Consider the following 22,006-nt stretch of genomic DNA (forward strand, 5'->3'; position numbering starts at 1 on the left):
AATCCTGTTCTAATTATACTTGTTTCTTTAAGATCAATATTTGACAAATGGGATAAAAATCTAAGCGATAAGACAATCTATTTGATTGGTTCAAAATCAAATTTGAATTTATTGAAAATTGGTATTAACAAATTGGCGTAAAAATAAAATTGTTAAAAACGATATTCAAAAAAATAAATATGCTGAACCACCACGTGTAGATGCATTGAAAGGGAAACGTTGCCCGGGTAACACTTTTGCGGATACTTTTAGTATAATTTTCCTTTTCAAAATTATAATAACACTGTTATCTTTAAATCGTTGATATAAGATATTATAGTTCTTTTTGAATCGAGCGGTCGTGACATAAATATTTTCTTGACAAGGATATCATTGAATACAATCATTGAGCCATTTGGTGATAGAAATGCCTAAATATGTATTTATCAACATATAGGTTAACTCGTCTTCAAGTAAACATGTTCAGTCAAATTTCCTTCCATGAAAGTCTGTAATATTTCTTTTCCTATATAGTTGCACAGAAGAAGTCGGAGGCGTCGTTTTTGAAGGAAACGTTACTGAAAGGACGATATGCAACAACACAAAGGGTAAATTGTTTACTTGATCATAAACTTCAGAAACATGAATCATCTATTTCCGAACCACGAATTTTGAAACATACCAATCAAATTTTATCAATTATAACATTTTCGCAAATTGTTATTACACGCATTAAGCCATGCTGGTTATTTGTTACCAATCATAAACTTTGAACCATGTTCATGAATATTTAACTTGTGAACTTTGAACCATGTTCATGAATATTTAACATGTGAACTTTGAACCATGTTCATGAATATTTAACATGTGAACTTTGAACCATGTTCATGAATATTTAACATGTGAACTTTGAACCATGTTCATGAATATTTAACATGTGAACTTTGAACCATGTTCATGAATATTTAACTTGTGAACTTTAAACCATGTTCACGAATATTTAACTTTGAACCATGTCCACGAACATTTAACTTGTGAACTTTGAACCAAGTTCAGAAATATTTAACGATTGGTTTTTTTGAACCATGTTTATAAACATATTTATCAAACAAATATTTTGAACCACGCTCATTAATATTCATAAATACAATTTTGCACGTATTTTCAGGTACTAAAATGTGCATGGATAATCACATTCACTCGTGACAGCACGTTCAGACTTCACTATGACAACCCAATAATTAATACTACATCGCATGATTTAATATACTACTTGACTTGATCGATGAGATACAGAATGTTTTCGTAACCCGCGTTTAATTACCAAGACGCATGACCTAATTGATAAGGGAGTCAATATTTATCTGAATCGCGTGTCGGTTATAGCATAGACCACAGATCTATTGTATAAGTGAGCGCTAGCAAGCAGACTCGCGTGTCTCGATTCAACCGGTACCCCGCCAATCACCAATGACGTAATCACGCATTTAGAACGTGTATGTTTAGTACTTTATAATGAGTCATATCTTGGTTGATTTATAAATTGCAAATATAACGTTAAGATGTCGCACCTCGATGTAGTGAATGGGTGTATATAGTTTATACACCGCCTTGTACTCGCGTCAATCGCCTCTAACCTTGGAGCATCATCGATCATTCTTAGCTGTCAGATACCGTCTGTTTTGCTGCGACCAAATATTGGTTTTATTTCAGTTAGATATTCGCCCGACCATATGTTTGCCGTGTTTCATTGCACCGATATGTTCAGAATCAATATTTACAGTCTCGTCTTGAATGACGAAAAATGGTAGTCACGTGATCTTAAATTTGAACACCCTAGCTTGAGCGCATTTTCTTCGTGATGTAATTATTCCAACTTCGTGTGCTTCTCCGTACGCCGAATGATGTTGCGACTGTCTGTGTTTTTTAATGCTAGCGCCCTCCTATGGTGAGTTGGATAATCCCAGCAGAGATAAAATTAATATAGACGGCTTGTGGTTTCAGTACTTTTTTTCTTTAGTACGTAATGTAATTTGCTATGTCGTTCGCAGTCGTTCAATAATCACTAAAATCGTCTTACAAATATCTGTCTACGACATCTGAAAAAATATGCATTTATTTTTCTCGTTTTGTTTGTGTGAACCTAAAAGTTCCTGACGTAATCGTAATTTGTTATTCACAGACATTCGATTTTGTTCCTGGTGAATCCTAGTTTTTTTTCCTCAGGCAAGGCGCATGCGCGCAAATTCAGTCAATCAGATATGTCCTCAGTAATATTCCCAAGACCACAAAACAACTCACACTCAGAGTGCAACGTTATAGCAATTTGCGTATAGTACTGAATGATTTGACAGTTCAATTTCGTTTTTGAATTTTAATTTCCGCATTTCATGTGACAAACATCTAGGCTTATTTAATCCGCGATGAGTGAAAGTACATGTGGAATTCCATTACTATGGTAACAAGCCTACCAATATTAAGATTGAAATAACGGCAGAATTAAATGTACGCGTCAATTTGTTCCCGTCTAGTGAAAACGTCAGTGTGCACTGACCACATAATAAAAATAACTCGTCTATATGCAAGTTCCACAGAAATGTGTGTGTTTTTTTCGTTACAGACACCATAGAGGGCGACCTGGCAAAAAACTCGACGTTAGCGACATCTCCTAATGAAATGTACATGAAAAACATCATCAACGAAAGTACCCCCTATACGCACATTACCAATATGACGACAACAATGACTTCGATATTGAAAAAAGCCGAAAAGGAGGGCGAATTGAACTATAAGCTAATAACGGTTGGAGCGATAGTCTCGGGTGGGCTCATTGCGGTTATTGTTGCCTTCGTCATTTCCGAGATTCGTCGAGTATACAGACGAAGGAAAGGCCTGATGCCATCGGATGCCCCTCCGACTCGTACTACGAATAGCAAAGGTAAGCTCAACAATGTGGTTAGAAACATGTGTTTTGTTGTCTTTTTCGACCCACGTCATGAAACATATCGAAATGAGCCCCCTACACAGACAGGTATGGTGACACTATCTCCAGAATCAAATTCAATCAATAGAGTTAGCAAATATGCAAATGAATTTATATTCAATGATTTGGTAGTAGTAACTCCCCGTTTCTACATTTTGATTTCAAAAATAGTCACTGGAACGTGAAATATTGAAGCATTTCGGCACTTTCCACACTGCCTACTAGAGAATGACTTGCCAGTTTCTTAATACACAATTCACAATTTCTAACTTGTTTGCTGGCTTGCCCTTGCAGTAATAAGAATATGTAACCAGCTCAATGCACCAATTTTGGATGCTATTAATCCGTTTCTGTAAGAGCTGATTTTCACATGAAGGAAATGAAATGAAACGAAATAAAAACATATCAAATTGGTTAGAAATCGACAAACTCATTTTTTAATTCTAGCTAATTTTGCATCAGAACCACCACGACAACAACTACAACAACAATAACATCCAGCCCAAACTAGTGTGCAAGCAGGCCAAAGCTAATCAACTCAAATAGCGCAACAACCAGCTCACACTAGTTTGCCACTAAACTCAACTTATTACTACCAGCACAAATTATTAGTATTCACGCCAACATCCAAATGAACACATGCAATTAGAAAAATGAGTGGTTACAGTAATGAAAAATACGTTTAAATTTGGGGATGCTATTGTGACTATAACGTGACGTTTCTGTCAAACTATGCGTAAGGTCACTGTGCCAATATTTCAGAATTTGTTGCCAAATCAATTAATCGATCAATATCTTATGTTGCTCATAATAACCAATGTACAACATATAACGCAGAGTTGCTTTGCAACTTTAATAAATACCACATTACGTAATCTTAACCATATCGATCGCACGACAAGACACCCCACAGTTACTGAGTCCTATATAATATTTATTTTGTACAAATATATATATATACCACATTAATAGCCGGTAATTATTAATTTTAGCATGTGAAGACTCAATTTTCAAGTTATTTTAGATATATCGAATTTTATTGTATGTCTACGCCGCCACTTTATTGATTACAGTATTTTAAATTGAATACATCATTACATATAATCAACATGGCGACAATGCTTCGGCTGCACCAGAGATCGGTAACTTATAGTTTACGATAATTACGCATGTGTTGAGCGCCATCAACGGCAACCGATTTCGTTGACGCCATGACCAAAGGAGGGCGCACGCAAGTAAATGCCGTTCGTGTTTCTAGAGATGTGTTTTTGAAAAACTCGGAGAAATACCCCCTCACAGGAGAAGCCGCAATCATCATTTCAATGTTCTTGTCTTGCCTTGTTTCAGGGATGGCAGTTCAGTTCGCCGATAAACGCAAGAAAGCGAAGGCAGAAAAGTCACGTACACGAAAACTCGAGAACGAGGCAACTGGGGAAGCCAATGAGAACACGCCTATGCTAATGGAAACTATAGAGAGAAATGATGTGCGCGTTGTGGTATGGCAGCCAAACAAACCGGGACCAGAACCGGAACTTACTATACCACTAGAGAGTTGGACACCAAACAGTGAGGAAAGAGTCACGTGTGTGTAGTATAGATAAGGTGCATGTGCGGGTGTAAGTCTTGTCACGTGCCATGTGTTATTCCACGTCCGGGTAACTTCTTAATAGACACTTACTCTCCTCGACGCGGAGCGGACGTGGATTTTATCGGATGCTATCGTCACTACTATATTACGACTCAGTGATGAAACGACATACAGATGCACGTTTGCTGTAATTATAGGATTTATATTGCAGAGAGAGCGAGTACCTGAATTCGTCTTGTGAGTTTGCCCTAAAAGTCCTTCAAAAGTACGAAGTACTATACCGTTCGTTGTCCATGGATCACAGACTGAAGCAATCTGAATTACACGTGCGCATGCGCCTTGTGCCGGAAGGGAAAGTCGACCATTTTAGGTCAACGGGGGAACTGATGGAAAGGTGCTATGCCAGAAAGAAAGATGAAACTATTATTTTTATAAAGTACGCAAAAAAGTAAACATTTCCGTTTTACACATAATTTACAAAACACATTGATATGAGGAAATGCAGTAAATAATATCGTGTGTAAGTTTCAGTTTAATTTGTATGTAAAATTTGAGATTATGTAGAAATTTATATACACATGACCTATGACGTGAGTTGGAGATTAATAAAAATACTCTATGCAATAATATATTTGAGTGTATACATGTTGTTAAACATTATATTACAAGTTACCATGTTCTCCCATACACGGCAGTGCTAACATTTGGTTAGATATTACAGATCCATGACATTCAGGCTCAGGAGTTTCCTGTAGCCCAGCTATTCACCGACAAACCATATAATGCCCGTTTATTCGATAGCGATTCGACAAAGATTAAAATATTCAAGTTGTTCTCACTTGCCGAAAATGTACGAGTCAATAACAAAGTTCCATACACGAGTCCAACGGCTGAACTATTTGACTCGCCTCATACACCGAGCTTCATCAAACGCAGAGAAATAGGGACATTGCTAATTGGCTAACAACAACCATATGATTTTAACCACGAAAGCTGATTGGCTACTTAGTGGTATGAGACCTGAACTTCCGCATATCAGCCGGCAAAAAAATGGGACACAGTTGAATGTTATTTTTCCAATTTACCGGAACTAGTGAAACCCGAAGTACATTCGTGTTTTTGTTAGTTGTATTACGTGTCTTAGAAATGTATCCAAATGAAAAATCCATTATATTGAACGAGTTTGCACAGATGGCGCTTATACCAACGAAACTTACGTGACATTAATGCACATATTTTCTAAGGTTCACAAGTTCCACTGTGAGCCGCAACCTTCGTGACTATGAGACGAACCAAAGTATCATGTTGTATCATGTGTCTTGAATGAATGTGTTATTGATGCCTCCGAGTTGGTTTTCCGATTTGAACTCCTCGAACTTCCAAATAATCTACCGGGCTCGATTACGGTTGTTTATTAATAGAGATGTAAAGGCCACGGGCCACAACGAACAGCACATATAGCTAAACACTAAGCTCATCATATATATATATGGGAATAATATATAATACTTATTAAAAAAAGAATAAATAATTGTTTTAAGATGATGCATTTCAGATTTTAAGCACAGTATAATGGTGATTGATAAGGCTTTTCTGGCCAAAAAGTGCCATACTGCTTTGACCAAATATATGGATATTACAACATGACATAAAAGCACTGGCAATTACTGCGTAGTAATAATAGTGAACCAAACCCAGAAGTAAGTTAAAGCGCTACGGTCGTCGTTCAGCGCGTGTTCAAATTTAATGCAAACAATGACTTAAACACGCGTTGTATACGTCAATACGGGTCCCATGTCGAACACGACGCGGAACGACGACTGTAGCACATTTAATAAAGAGACGTGAATATAATTATTAGTGCCCCACTTTATCGGGTCAAATCAAGGGCATCATCGCGATAGCATCGTTTGACTTTTTATTCAGAAACATCATTTATTTAAATGTTTTGCGTCTGGAAATCATGGCAGTCCAGGGGCTTACATCAATACTCTATCGTTTAGACATTTATTTTCTTTGGCAACTTGAATATATGTGGTTTGGATATATCGAAGCAACTGGTCTTCGTGTATTAATTCTCATAATTCAAATCAAATTACACCAATACGTCAAATTGTATCATTCAAACGATTATTATAGTCTGTAAGCAAGTGACAGGGCACTTACACAGACCGTTTTCGCAGACATACTAGTATTAGTCTAAAAATAGTAGAACATTTTAAAAATAATCTTTGCTGTTTTTGTTCTATTTTTGGGAAATTCTAAACTACTCATTCGAACTCTTTTCTTTGATATTTAGAACGACTTGTTGGTTTGAGCGCATATAGATCACCAGCTATAACCATGATGTACACATTTAGATCTCTGGCTACAGTCTTGAACACATTTAGATCCCTGGCTACAGTCTTGAACACATTTAGATCCCTGGCTACAGTCTTGAACACATTCAGATCTCTGGCTATAGCCGTGAGCACATTCAGATCTCTGGCTATAGCCGTGAGCACATTCAGATCTCTGGCTATAGCCGTGAACACATTTAGATCCCTGGCTATAGCCGTGAACACATTTAGATCTCTGGCTATAGCCGTGAACACATTCAGATCTCTGGCTATAGCCGTGAACACATTTAGATCCCTGGCTATAGCCGTGAACACATTTAGATCCCTGGCTATAGCCGTGAACACAATTAGATCTCTGGCTACAGCCGTGAACACATTTAGATCCCTGGCTATATAGCCGTGAACATATTTAGATCCCTGGCTATATAGCCGTGAACACATTTAGATCTCTGGCTATAGTCGTGAACACATTTAGATCTCTGGCTATAGCCGTGAACACATTTAGATCTCTGGCTATAGCCGTGAACACATTTAGATCTCTGGCTATAGTCGTGAACACATTACGATCTCTAGCCACAGCCGTGAACACATTTAGATCCCTGGCTATAGCCGTGAACACATTTAGATCTCTGGCTATAGCCGTGAACACATTTAGATCTCTGGCTATAGTCGTGAACACATTACGATCTCTAGCCACAGCCGTGAACACATTTAGATCCCTGGCTATAGCCGTGAACACATTTAGATCTCTGGCTATAGTCGTGAACACATTACGATCTCTAGCCACAGCCGTGAACACATTTAGATCCCTGGCTATAGCCGTGAACACATTTAGATCTCTGGCTATAGCCGTGAACACATTTAGATCTCTTGCTATAGCCGTGAACACATTTAGATCCCTGGCTATAGCCGTGAACACATTTAGATCCCTGGCTATAGCCGTGAACACAATTAGATCTCTGGCTATAGCCATGAACACATTTAGATCTCTGGCTATAGCCGTGAACACAATTAGATCTCTGGCTATAGCCGTGAACACATTTAGATCTCTGGCTATAGCCGTGAACACATTTAGATCCCTGGCTATAGCCGTGAACACATGTAGATCTCTGGCTATAGCCGTGAACACATTTAGATCTCTGGCTATAGCCGTGAACACATTTAGATCCCTGGCTATAGCCGTGAACACAATTAGATCTCTGGCTATAGCCGTGAACACATTTAGATCTCTGGCTACAGTCTTGAACACATTTAGATCTCTGGCTATAGCCGTGAACACATTTAGATCTCTGGCTACAGTCTTGAACACATTTAGATCTCTGGCTATAGCCGTGAACACATTTAGATCTCTGGCTATAGCCGTGAACACATTTAGATCTCTGGCTACAGTCTTGAACACATTTAGATCTCTGGCTATAGCCGTGAACACAATTAGATCCCTGGCTATAGCCGTGAACACAATTAGATCTCCGGCTATAGCCGTGAACACATTTAGATCTCTGGCTATAGCCGTGAACACATTTAGATCTCTAGCTATATAGCCGTGAACACATTAAGATCTCTGGTCACAGCTGTGAACACATTTAGATCTCTAGCTATATAGCCGTAGACACATTTAGATCTCTAGCTATATAGCCGTGAACACATTTAGATCTCTGGCTAAAGCCGTGAACACATTTAGATCTCTGGCTATAGCCGTGAACACATTTAGATCTCTGGCTACAGCCGTGAACACATTTAGATCCCTGGATATTGCGGTGAAGACATTTAGATCCATATCTGAAGCCGTGAACACATTTAGATCTCTGGTTAAACCGTGAACACATTTAGATCCCTGGCTATATAGCCGTGAACACATTTAGATGTCTGGCTACAGCCGTGAACACATTTAGATCCCTGGCCATAGCCGTGAACACATTTAGATCCCTGGTTATATAGCCGTGAACACATTTAGATCTCTGGCTACACCCGTGAACACATTTAGATCCCTGGCTACAGCCGTGAACACATTTAGATCCCTGGCTATATAGCCGTGAACATATTTAGATCTCTGGCTATAGCCGTGAACACATTCAGATCTTTGGCTATAGCCATGAACACATTCAGATCTCTAGCTATATAGCCGTGAACACATTTAGATCTCTGGCTATAGCCGTGAACACATTTAGATCTCTGGCTACACCCATGAACACACTATTAGATCTCTGGCTACAGCCGTGAACACATTTAGATATCTGGCTATAGCCGTGAACACATTCAGATCTCTGGCTATAGCCGTGAACACATTCAGATCTTTGGCTATAGCCATGAACACATTCAGATCTCTAGCTATATAGCTGCGGACACATTCAGATTCCTGGCTATATAGTCGTGAACACATTTAGATCCCTGGCTACACCCGTGAACACACTTAGATCTCTGGCTACAGCCGTGAACACATTTAGATTTTTGGCTATAGCCGTAAACACATTTAGATCCCTGGCTATAACCGTGAACACATTTATATCTATGGCTATAGCCGTGAACACATTCAGATCTCTGGCTATAGCCGTGAACACATTCAGATCTCTGGCTATAGCCGTGAACACATTTAGATCTCTTGCTATAGCCGTGAACACATTTAGATCTCTGGCTATAGCCGTGAACACATTTAGATCTCTGGCTATAGCCGTGAACACATTTAGATCTCTGGCTATAGCCGTGAACACATTTAGATCTCTGGCTATAGCCGTGAACACATTTAGATCTCTGGCTATAGCCGTGAACATATTTATATCTATGGCTATAGCCGTGAACACATTTAGATCTATGGCTATAGCCGTGAACACATTTAGATCTCTGACTATAGCCGTGAACACATTTATATCTATGGCTATAGCCGTGAACACATTTATATCTATGGTCATAGCCGTGAACACATTTATATCTATGGCTATAGCCGTAAACACATTTATATCTATGGCTATAGCCGTGAACACATTTATATCTATAGCCATAGCCGTGAACACATTTATATCTATGGCTATAGCCGTGAACACATTTATATCTACGGCCATAGCCGTGAACACATTTATATCTATGGCTATAGCCGTGAACACATTTATATCTATGGCTATAGCCGTGAACACATTTATATCTATGGCTATAGCCGTGAACACATTTATATCTATGGCCATAGCCGTGAACACATTTATATCTATGGCTATAGCCGTGAACACATTTATATCTATGGCTATAGCCGTGAACACATTTATATCTATGGCTATAGCCGTGAACACATTTAGATCTCTGGCTATAGCCGTGAACACATTTATATCTCTGGCTATAGCCGTGAACACATTTATATCTATGGCTATAGCCGTGAACACATTTATATCTATGGCTATAGCCGTGAACACATTTAGATCTATGGCTATAGCCGTGAACACATTTAGATCTATGGCTATAGCCGTGAACACATTTAGATCTCTGGCTATAGTCGTGAACACATTCAGATCTCTGGCTATAGCCGTGAACACATTTACATCTCTGGCTATAGTCGTGAACACATTTAGATCTCTGACTATAGCCGTGAACACATTTACATCTCTGGCTATAGTCGTGAACACATTTAGATCTCTGGCTATAGCCGTGAACACATTTAGATCTCTGGCTATAGCCGTGAACACATTTAGATCTCTGGCTATAGTCGTGAACACATTTAGATCTCTAGCTATAGTTGTGAACACATTTAGATCTCTAGCTATAGTTGTGAACACATTCAGATCTCTGGCTATAGCCGTGAACACATTTACATCTCTGACTATAGCCGTAAACACATTTAGATCTCTGGCTATAGTCGTGAACACATTTAGATCTCTAGCTATAGTTGTGAACACATTCAGATCTCTGGCTATAGCCGTGAACACATTTAGATCTCTGGCTATAGTCGTGAACACATTTAGATCTCTGACTATAGCCGTGAACACATTTAGATCTCTGGCTATAGTCGTGAACACATTTAGATCTATGGCTATAGCCGTGAACACATTTAGATCCCTGGCTATAGCCGTGAACACATTTAGATCTCTGGCTATAGTCGTGAACACATTTAGATCTCTGACTATAGCCGTGAACACATTTAGATCTCTGGCTATAGCCGTGAACATATTTAGCTCCCAGGCTGCAGCCGTGAACACATTTAGATCCCCGGATATAGCCGTGAACACATTTAGATCTCTGGCTATATAGCCGTGAACACATTTAGATCCCCGGATATAGCCGTCGACACATTTAGATCCCCGGATATAGCCGTGGACACATTTATAACAACATGCGCATATCCTAACATCTGTTTAAGCATGGGGGTAAAAGACAGATGATCTAACAAAGATAATTGGCTACAGTGTTCCGAGAAGCAAAGTGTTTAAAATTGTTATGGCGCATAACCCTCCCCACGAAAACAAAATACTTTCACTTTCTTTTTAGCCTTTCAACTTCCTGTAGAGCATGGGCCTCCGACAGTCTTCTTCCACTTTCTTTTGCTTTGGGCTACTCTGATGATGATGTGCCAGTTGTGCCCCATCTTCTTCATTTCCTGTTCCCATGTTCTACGCTAGGTGTTTTTTGGCCTTCCTCTATTTCTCTTCCCCTGTGGATTCCATTGGAATGCCTTTCTAGTGATGGTTTCTGATACTTTCTTTAGTGTAAAACCAATCCAAGTACATTTTCTTTTCTGATTTGTAGGAGGTATCTGGTTTGTTTATTCCCAGAGCTCTTGGTTACTAATCCAGTTTGGCGACCATATTATTATGGCGCATAAACCCCCCGAAAACAAATTACATGGAACAATATTTAAGTCTTCCCTATTTATCTGTATTCAATGACTTTCATAGCAATGAACAACAATGCATTCGGCAGGTGTTAAAAGTAAATTATCAGATTTCACACGATACCCACGAATTTCAACATAGATCGCGTGGGATTCGCAATTTTTGAGCTTGTTTTGCCTTACGAATAAGAAACAAAATCTCGGGCAGTATCTTTGATTGCAGCATGCAGATAGAAGCGCACACAGCGTATCAATTTACGATCCGGCGGAAGCATCCGACTCAAAAAAATCACGACCGCAAATGTATGCCAACATTGGTAGAATTCCTTCATGTTATAGGCGTAGCGCATTTAATTCGCCGTGTAAGTATTGGTATCAATTAACACATTTTATGTAATGTGCGTTATGTACCGTTTCGCTGGGTGGCACTAAGCTCTTAAGCATTGCGATATAACTAATAATCTTACAGAATTATGTTCAAGTGACATTTTGGGGAACTACTATCGAATGATTTCTGTAAATTTCACAATGAAACAGGAAGCGCAAAACACAGACCCACAATTACAACGTCGCAGAAGCAGGTGCCATGGGACTAAAATGAAATCATCTGTGAAGTCAATCCGGAGAGTCTAACAGCTTGATTCAACCGTGGTTCACACGTTATATCGACACCAGTTACGGCATAGTTGAAATATCGCTGTCACCACAGACATAGCAGTGATGACAGAGACACTGTACCATAATCGAAACTCAAATATGCGTAGAATACGTACGACTAGTTGAGATCTCTTATATTTACGAGTTCACAACTATTTCTATTGACAACAACAGAATAAAAAAACGAAACAAAAAAACACATGTAGTTTAGAATAAACAATAATATCCTTCTTCAACGAAGACGCTGAGGAAACAAGGACGATTAATGAAAATCAAGACTAACCACCCCGCAAAACGAATATGACACTTCCCTTACTGCCCATTGATATACTGTGGGAACAGTCATTACTTACTTACACCTCGTAAATTAGAAACTTATCAACATACTTCGTGATGTCATGATTCAACGAGGTTTCATAGTGTTCATATCACTACGGGTTAAAATTAAACAAGGGCAACTTTCCTTAATAGTCCTTGTTGTATATTCATCGCATGTTTTTTTTAACGTACCATAACCCCCTCTCCGCATCATATTTTCCGCAACCCTTGGTACACAGGAATCACCGAGACTTGTCATGCCTGACGTTAATTCTTTCGCTGGCGCTTTGTATGGAACACTCTGTCGAATAAGGAGATACTCATTTTATCTGCCGGGTTGCCAGTATGGGCCGGTATAAGTGTTGATTACTGGGTGTAGTCGAACATGATTTTCTCTCATAGAGCCACGCGGTGCAGGTCGTGAAAGTTCATGAGTTTTCCGTCATACATTTGCTGTTTCGCACCCAGGTGGAAATAATTGTTACCCTCTACCGTCTAATTGAAGGTACTGTGATAACACGTAGTAAATCACGTACTTTACGATACATATATCGGATATGACTCAGTAACCTTCGCACTAAAAGTTTCCATTTTATTCATGTGGGAAAACGGTGTTCTAAATCTTCATAGTGAAAAGTGTGAAAATTAAAGAAATAAATTAGGCTCAATTTGCCTGTACTTTGACCTTGGAGTGCATTATTTCGACAACTGCGCAGTTTATTTGTCTATCAATATTCGCGTATAGAAGATAGTGTTAGAGCGCCACTAACGGCACAATATGCAACATTTTTGCTTTCAAAATTTCGAATTGTTTTTGTTTGTGTTGTGATATATTTTATTTTCCAACACTCTTCGTACTTTATTTTAAAATATAAAAATATCACATTGGTGTTCACGCTTATAGAGAATTTTGAGCATAAACTCCTTCCTCTGAATATATGTGGAAACTAAATGCAAGAAGCTTCCATATTTAATTGCGTTTCAATTTAAAAGTGAGGCTGAAATGAATAAAATCGGAAATATCCATGCCTACAACGTACGTTGTATATATTTATGAACTTTCCCCATATAGCCATAATCTTGTGCTGGTTCCTTGTTTCCATGTGCGTAAATCACATAAAAACCTAGTCTACGAGCTATGCGACATTCCACTCTACATCGACGCCTAGGAGCGACGCTAGTATATCTCGTGTTTCATCTATCTTTAAAACACAGTGGTCGTCGCGCTGCGCATGTGCGACATTTGTGTTGATAAACATTGATTTTCCTACAATCAAATGCGCTCTTCAAATGGAAATCACATGTATGAGGTTTGAGCTAGGCGCGATTTGCAATGAATACCACCGGTGACTCCTTCGATACCTTCCAATCACATGGGAATTACCTAATTACAGCTTTGAAACTTCACAGTTTGTACCCATTGATCTGCGCAACATTCAAAGTCGACATCTTTGTTTATATGAGACTCATATTTCATATCTCGTGCATGCGTGGCGCGACGACTACCGCCCTTTAAGTGAACGTCTCAAACATAATGGTATCTCATGAGCACCACGGCATATACAATACTTTATGTTGACTGGCAGTTTGAAAAGTTTACGTGTAGGGAATATTTACAGTGATGGCATTGCATTCAAGCAATCATATCCATTCCGCTACACCGTGGACTATAGTAATTTTTCTGCAGCGACACCAGTTTTTCATAATTTGCTTACGAAGCAAGTTATATTTCTGTAGCTGCAATCGCCCGTGATCAAAAACATAGGCTACTTTTCAATTTTTACACTCTGAAATAAAAAAAATATATTCTTCTGTTTTCAAATTCCAATAGATGATTGACGAGGATTCATTATCGGGGTGCGCTGAACTGTTATGGTTATACAATCAAGTAAAATAACTAAATGTTTTTAATTATAGAGTTTATGGATTTCGGCTGGGTTTGATTTCTTATGTTTATCGATGTCTGAATGCAGCTTTTCTGACATAAATCATTTTCTTGAAGCTGCTGTGTAGTTTGCAACTTGTTTAACGATTGGTATTTTACGTAGTAGAACTACTGAAAACGTTGAACACACTCTCAAACGACCCGTACGTGCCCATGTGCTATACAATGGAATCGTCCAGCGCTGTCTTTTGGAAAATAAAAATTCGTGCTGTTCTGTCGCGGTATGGTAGTATGTACACACTACATGTACATATTAGAAGCGCTCCGCGAAGTAAGCACTCTACTTAGATGCAGAACTAGGATTAAGTCATACGGTGTTGAGAAGACCGCGGGGATATCATGTACGGAGGGCAATTAACTTAGCCACAGATGAGTGATCCCGGAGATTGACCATCCCCGAGAAGAGTCAGTACAATTTATTTCCAATCAACCGACTATCAGGAGCAGTTTAATGTTTGTATTGGCTGCCCTCAATTAGACACGGTGGAAGCGCTCGGACGACAATGTCAGTGAAGCATTGCTAGTGTGAAGCCGAGTGGGACAGTGTTGCCGATGATCATCCCAGCGGTACGATCTATTTGACACTTTCGGACTTTGTTTGCTGTCACCGTCCGTCGTATCACAACGTTTTCATGAATTCCAACGGATGCTATCGGAGCAACCAAATAGACAGCATGGACGCCGCCTCGAATCATAGCGGTAAGCACTCTGCATACGACGCAGTCGAAATGAACGGCATCGAGACGGAGAAACTTCAGCCGAAAGTGATCACTCCGACGTCAAAGCGAGATCGGCGGCGACTCCGTCGGCGAAAACAACTGGTGTCATATTTTGTTATTTTGCTTTTGTCTGTGTGCATAGTTGCTTTAGTTGTAGCCTATATCTCTTTATTGTACACTTCAACACGAGCTACTGTGTGCTTGACACCCGAGTGTCTAGCGACGGCTTCCTTTTTAACGGGGAACATGAACACTTCTATCGATCCGTGTGACGACTTCTTTGAGTACGCTTGCGGTGGGTGGATTAAGAAAAACCCGATTCCATCTGATCGGGTTTTCTGGGGAATTGACTCAATTCTTTGGAAAGAAACGCAAGAATTTTTAAAGGAACTTATTGAGGAAGATATCGAGAGGTATACGGAATCCTCCTCTGAAAGGAAGGCAAAAGAATTGTACCAGTCGTGCATGAACAAAGAGCAAATCGAGAACGCACAAGGAGAGCCGATGAAGCAGCTGATAGAACGTTTACAAGGCTGGTACGGCCTAGGCAGCTGGAACGAAAATACATGGAATATGTTGGACATGCTGATACTACTGCATGGTGAATTGTGGAACGATCCTTTCTTTGCCTTCGGCGTGGGCGTTGACGATAAAAACTCGAAAAGAAACATCATACAGGTAAGTGGATATTTATATGATTGTTTAAAAAAAAAACATAAACATCATTGTGTAACGCAATGTGTGTGATCGCTCTGTTATGAAAATACTTTCAGTAAGTAACACGCATAATGTATAAACAACCTGTACTTTTCCAAACGTGCTTTCGAAAACTCAAACGTAAACATCGACACAGTTCACTACAGATGAATACACACACAAGACACAGTCCAATCCAAGGATACGGTATCTAAAATCCAAGATACTAAATATTCATTTACACTATCATGCAAGAAATAATTGCCTCTCCAAAACACTCTCCCATATTATTTTAATTGAAACATTAGAGTGTAAAAACCTGTGATTTAACAATTAAAAAGTATAGCAAATACGTGAATAATAGCGTTATTCTACGCACCGAATGGCCGACCCATATTTATCGACTTAAGTTTGTTATTATAGCTCGTCGCCTTCTGAACTACTTACAACTATATTTGGGTGGCCGCTATCTGGCATTACGTGCCCTGCGTACTGCGAAATCCATATCTCACAAAACCGCCGCGGATTCAAGTGGCATGACCACATCTGCATTTCAGCTGCTAACATCAGACTTTAGTATTAGAATATCCGTCACTGTTATTAACATGTCTACATTCACCACGTGCTGTTTACATTTTCCCACGTGTAATTTGTTATCGAAATGTTCAGCTATTATTGCCATAAATTGTCAATTGATTTTTATTCAGCCATGGAAGTTGCCTAGGAAAATCAATGCGAAATAATTCTTCTTTTAATGATTGTATTGATTGAATTGCACGTATCACGAATCCAACCACCTTGTCCACTACGGTGCTCTTAAATTGATATATACATGTTGCTTCGGGCTCACGATCAGGTGTTCTGCATTTGCATTGCTATCCCGAGGTAATCAACAGAACATTGGCCATACCCTGGGGTGAGTGTACCGCATACTAAAAAAAAGGCCAGGTTAAAGTCCGAGTATTGGCTAAATTCCACAGGTTCATGTATTTGATTTGGCCTGCTTGACGCCGGAATAGCGCGTACGTATTGTTGCAATTCCATTTTGATATGTGAAGTTCGTCACACAGCCCCGTCAGGCACGATGTATCCAAACACGGAAATATAGGACACTGTAGTCAGATTCACTACATATGCGATCTGCACTACTATGCAATGTGCCCATGCAACAGTGACAGTGAATGTCGGGAAAGAATCGGTGGAAACATTACATAACATACATTAGAGGTGGACGGTACATGTAAGTCAATGTACACGCAATTACAAAAGTAATCTCCAGGGATCTAAAGACTTTAAAAATAATTGCTATCCGTCATTTGCAAATACGAAAGAAAATAAGAAGAGGAATAGGAAAGACGGGATGCTGTAATTTGAGTCGGTCTTTCTGTACTGTGCGGAACAGATGACAATCTTTAATTAGACATTTTGTCTTGTATATGATAACGTCTGACACATGCGCACTTCATCCACACGTTCTAGCAAACAATTCAGATAGCAGTACTCAACTCGTCAAAATGTCTATGGTCATGTTACCGGCGTGCCTTGAGGTTTATTCAATGTTATAACCAGCTATGTTTCCAGTTGATTACATGCCCATACACCCATCAATGCCCAGTCACCGACTGATTATATGCCCATACACCCACCAATTCCCAGTCACCGACTGATCACATACCCATACACCCATCAATGCCCAGTCACCGACTGATTATATGCCCATACACCCATCAATGCCCAGTCACCGACTGATTACATGCCCATACACCCATCAATGCCCAGTCACCGACTGATTATATGCCCATACACCCACCAATTCCCAGTCACCGACTGATCACATACCCATACACCCATCAATGCCCAGTCACCGACTGATTACATGCCCATACACCCACCGATGCCCAGTCACCGACTGATTACATGCCTAAACACCTACCAATGCCCAGTCACCGGCTGATTGCATGCCCATACACCCACCAATGCCCAGTCACCGACTGATTACATGCCCATACACCCACCAATGCCCAGTCACCGACTGATTACATGCCTAAACACCTACCAATGCCAAGTCACCGGCTGATTGCATGCCCATACACCCACCAATGCCAAGTCACCGACTGATTACATGCCCATACACCCACCAATGCCCAGTCACCGACTGATTACATGCCCATACACCCACCAATGCCCAGTCACCGACTGATTACATGCCCATACACCCACCAATGCCCAGTCACCGACTGATTGCATGCCCATACACCCATCAATGCCCAGTCACCGACTGATTATATGCCCATACACCCACCAATTCCCAGTCACCGACTGATCACATACCCATACACCCATCAATGCCCAGTCACCGACTGATTACATGCCCATACACCCACCGATGCCCAGTCACCGACTGATTACATGCCTAAACACCTACCAATGCCCAGTCACCGGCTGATTGCATGCCCATACACCCACCAATGCCCAGTCACCGACTGATTACATGCCCATACACCCACCAATGCCCAGTCACCGACTGATTACATGCCCATACACCCACCAATGCACAGTCACCAACTGATTACATGCCCATACACCCACCAATGCCCAGTCACCGACTGATTACATGCATAAACACCCACCAATGCCCAGTCACCGACTGATTACATGCCTAAACACCCACCAATGTCCTGTCACCGACTGATTATATGCCTAAACACCCAACAATGCCCAGTCACCGACTGATTACATGCCCATACACTGACCAATGCCCAGTCACCGACTGATTACATGCCTAAACACCCACCAATGCCCAGTCACCGACTGATTACCTGCCCATACACCAACCAATGCCCAGTCACTGACTGATTACATGCCCATACACCCACCAATGCCCAGTCACTGACTGATTACATGCCCATACACCAACCAATGCACAGTCTCCGACCGATTACATGCACATACACCCACCAATGCCCAGTCACCGACTGATTACATGCCCATACACCCACCAATGCCCAGTCACCGACTGATTACATGCATAAACACCCACCAATGCCCAGTCACCGACTGATTACATGCCTAAACACCCACCAATGTCCTGTCACCGACTGATTATATGCCTAAACACCCAACAATGCCCAGTCACCGACTGATTACATGCCCATACACTGACCAATGCCCAGTCACCGACTGATTACATGCCTAAACACCCACCAATGCCCAGTCACCGACTGATTACCTGCCCATACACCAACCAATGCCCAGTCACTGACTGATTACATGCCCATACACCCACCAATGCCCAGTCACTGACTGATTACATGCCCATACACCAACCAATGCACAGTCTCCGACCGATTACATGCACATACACCCACCAATGCCCAGTCACCGACTGATCACATACCCATACACGCATCAATGCCCAGTCACCGACTGATTACATGCCCATACACCCACCAATGCCCTGTCACCGACTGATTACATGCCTAAACACCCACCAATGCCCAGTCACCGGCTGATTGCATGCCCATACACCCACCAATGCCCAGTCACCGACTGAATTCATGCCCATACACCCACCAATGCACAGTCTCCGACTGATTACATGCCCATACACCCACCAATGCACAGTCACCAACTGATTACATGCCCACACACCCACCAATGCCCAGTCACCGACTGATTACATGTCTAAACACCCACCAATGCCCAGTCACCGACTGATTACATGCCTAAACACCCACCAATGCCCTGTCACCGACTGATTATATGCCTAAACACCCACCAATGCCCAGTCACCGACTGATTACATGCCCATACACCCACCAATGCTCAATCACCGACTGATTACATGCCCATACACCTACCAATGCCCAGTCACCGACTGATTACATGCCTAAACACCCACCAATGCCCAGTCACCGACTGATTACATGCCCATACACCTACCAATGCTCAGTCACCGACTGATTACCTTCCCATACACAAACCAATGCCCAGTCACCGACTGATTACATGCCCATACACCTACCAATGCTCAGTCACCGACAAATTACATGCCCATACACCCACCAATGCCCAGTCACTGACTGATTACATGCACATACACCCACCAATGCCCAGTCACTGGTTGAATACATGCCAATATACCCACCGATGCCAAGTCATTGTCAGATTACATGCCCATTCCCCCACGAATGCCAAATCATAGAAAATAATAAATTGTCATTATAGAAAATAACACCAACTATACAGGCCGCCTCATAATGAGAGGAAGTTTCACACCAAAATTAACTAGAGTTCCTACATATATCCCCCATCCCTATCATGATTTGGAACGTATTTATTATTCAAAATTCATATCCTATTCTTTACCCCATTTGTGAACTTGAATACCCGGCCCCATATGTAGAATTTCTAACCGCATTCAACATTGAAACCCATATGTTCTCATCTATGTTTGACACTATATTTAATACACCCAATTTCTCAGTTTATTTTACCATATCCTCCACACTTTACTCAGAATATATGCTTATATCAAAATTTAGTGTCGTATTTTCTATCGACCTCAGATAGGCACTTTTTTTTTGCTCGGAAGAAATGAGTTTGCACATTGACGCCATACAAAGCTGACGCAGTATTGTAATCAACAGTGGTCCGATTTTCAACATTAGTACCCAGATACACTGGGATATCACGATCGATGCCCTGTTTACACAGTAATACCCATTATCACATTAGTATTGTTATTGTTAAAAACGAATTCCATGATACACATCGGGTTAATGTTAAACTGAAAGCAAACAACCCTGGAATAACAGATTTGTCAATGGCTATGGGTAAATTATCATTATTATAATTACATTTAAATTATGTAGCACTTCGATATTCTCATACCGGAAGTGACGTACACATCCCTTTAGTTGGCTGCTATCACATTCAGTTTGACTCTAATAACAGAACACTTCAATAAAAGTCGATGTTTATTGCACGCCTGAAGGCACATAATTTAATTCGAAACGCTTGTTTTTATATAGTAACACGTATCGATGATCGATAGAAATAAGGAGTTTTGGTGTGAGTCGATCTCCTATAATTTGAAAACCATTCTTGCGACGCGTAAACAAAGTCTAAATTGCAAAAAAACGCGTAAAGCAAAAAATAAACATATATTCTTTTGTTGATTGGTGTATTTACTTAACTGAACGAGTCATTGGTATTCACTTTTGTGCGCACCATCTAATGTAAAGCATGTATGCAATTACTTATAATGGAAAACTGTACTTTAGATCGATCCGTACAACTACTCTGAAATAAAGAGTCTTTCTAATTCCCCCGTATAATGACATAGAGTTTGAGCAATTGAAGACAATTGCCCCTGAATACGAACCCAGCCCCAATTATTGTAATTATGCAATGAAACAATCTGGAGCATATTCAAATAAAAAAACAATTTTTACTTCAGCAACATCACTAATAATTTAATGAGATGTCATATTGCAACTACTAAATACTGACAAGCGATCTAGATACGTAAAGGGTTACACAGCATTTAAAGTGTTTTTGGGTTTGACGCTTTCAGACTAACAGTACATTATCACTGCATTAAGAGTTGGCCGCTGCTCCAGCTGGCCTTTTTCAGACATTCTCAATACACTCGCTGATTGATAACCTTTGATGTAAAAACCGCAGCGTGCACGGTTATTTTCTGCTATATTACATCGGCATATGGAGTACGATGGATGTAACTATTTTTCTGAAACGAAGCATTGATAAATTTAAGATTATCGCGATTTTAACATTTTAACATATATATCTATATTACGATAATGCATTGAAATATTGAAAACGTATGTGTTGTCAACCATTTGTCGATTCAGTATATATTGATAATATGTATAACCCAATGAACAAAAACATACAAACTTTATTACTAACTAATTATCCCAATTGTTGGCATGTTGTCAAACTATTAT

The 22,006-nt window shown here is 40.2% G+C and overlaps 2 protein-coding genes across 2 annotated transcripts in view; both read left to right on the forward strand.

Moving 5' to 3' along the window:
• Window positions 1-5,179, forward strand: part of LOC100377259 (uncharacterized) — a 47,234-nt gene extending 42,055 nt beyond the window's left edge. Inside the window, exons 5-7 of the mRNA XM_002731611.4 lie at window positions 514-587; window positions 2,600-2,917; window positions 4,310-5,179. Of these exons, the coding sequence (XP_002731657.4) occupies window positions 514-587; window positions 2,600-2,917; window positions 4,310-4,554 (637 nt within the window). The 3' untranslated portion in view covers window positions 4,555-5,179. The remainder of the gene's footprint in view (window positions 1-513; window positions 588-2,599; window positions 2,918-4,309) is intronic.
• A 9,884-nt stretch (window positions 5,180-15,063) lies between these two features.
• Window positions 15,064-22,006, forward strand: part of LOC102803210 (endothelin-converting enzyme 1-like) — a 33,183-nt gene continuing 26,240 nt past the window's right edge. The window contains exon 1 of the mRNA XM_006812531.3: window positions 15,064-16,016. Coding sequence (XP_006812594.3) covers window positions 15,252-16,016 — 765 coding nt within the window. The 5' untranslated portion in view covers window positions 15,064-15,251. The remainder of the gene's footprint in view (window positions 16,017-22,006) is intronic.

This window comes from Saccoglossus kowalevskii, chromosome 15 (assembly GCF_978046115.1).
Source record: "Saccoglossus kowalevskii chromosome 15, keSacKowa6.1, whole genome shotgun sequence".
In the NCBI taxonomy this organism is placed as follows: domain Eukaryota; kingdom Metazoa; phylum Hemichordata; class Enteropneusta; family Harrimaniidae; genus Saccoglossus; species Saccoglossus kowalevskii.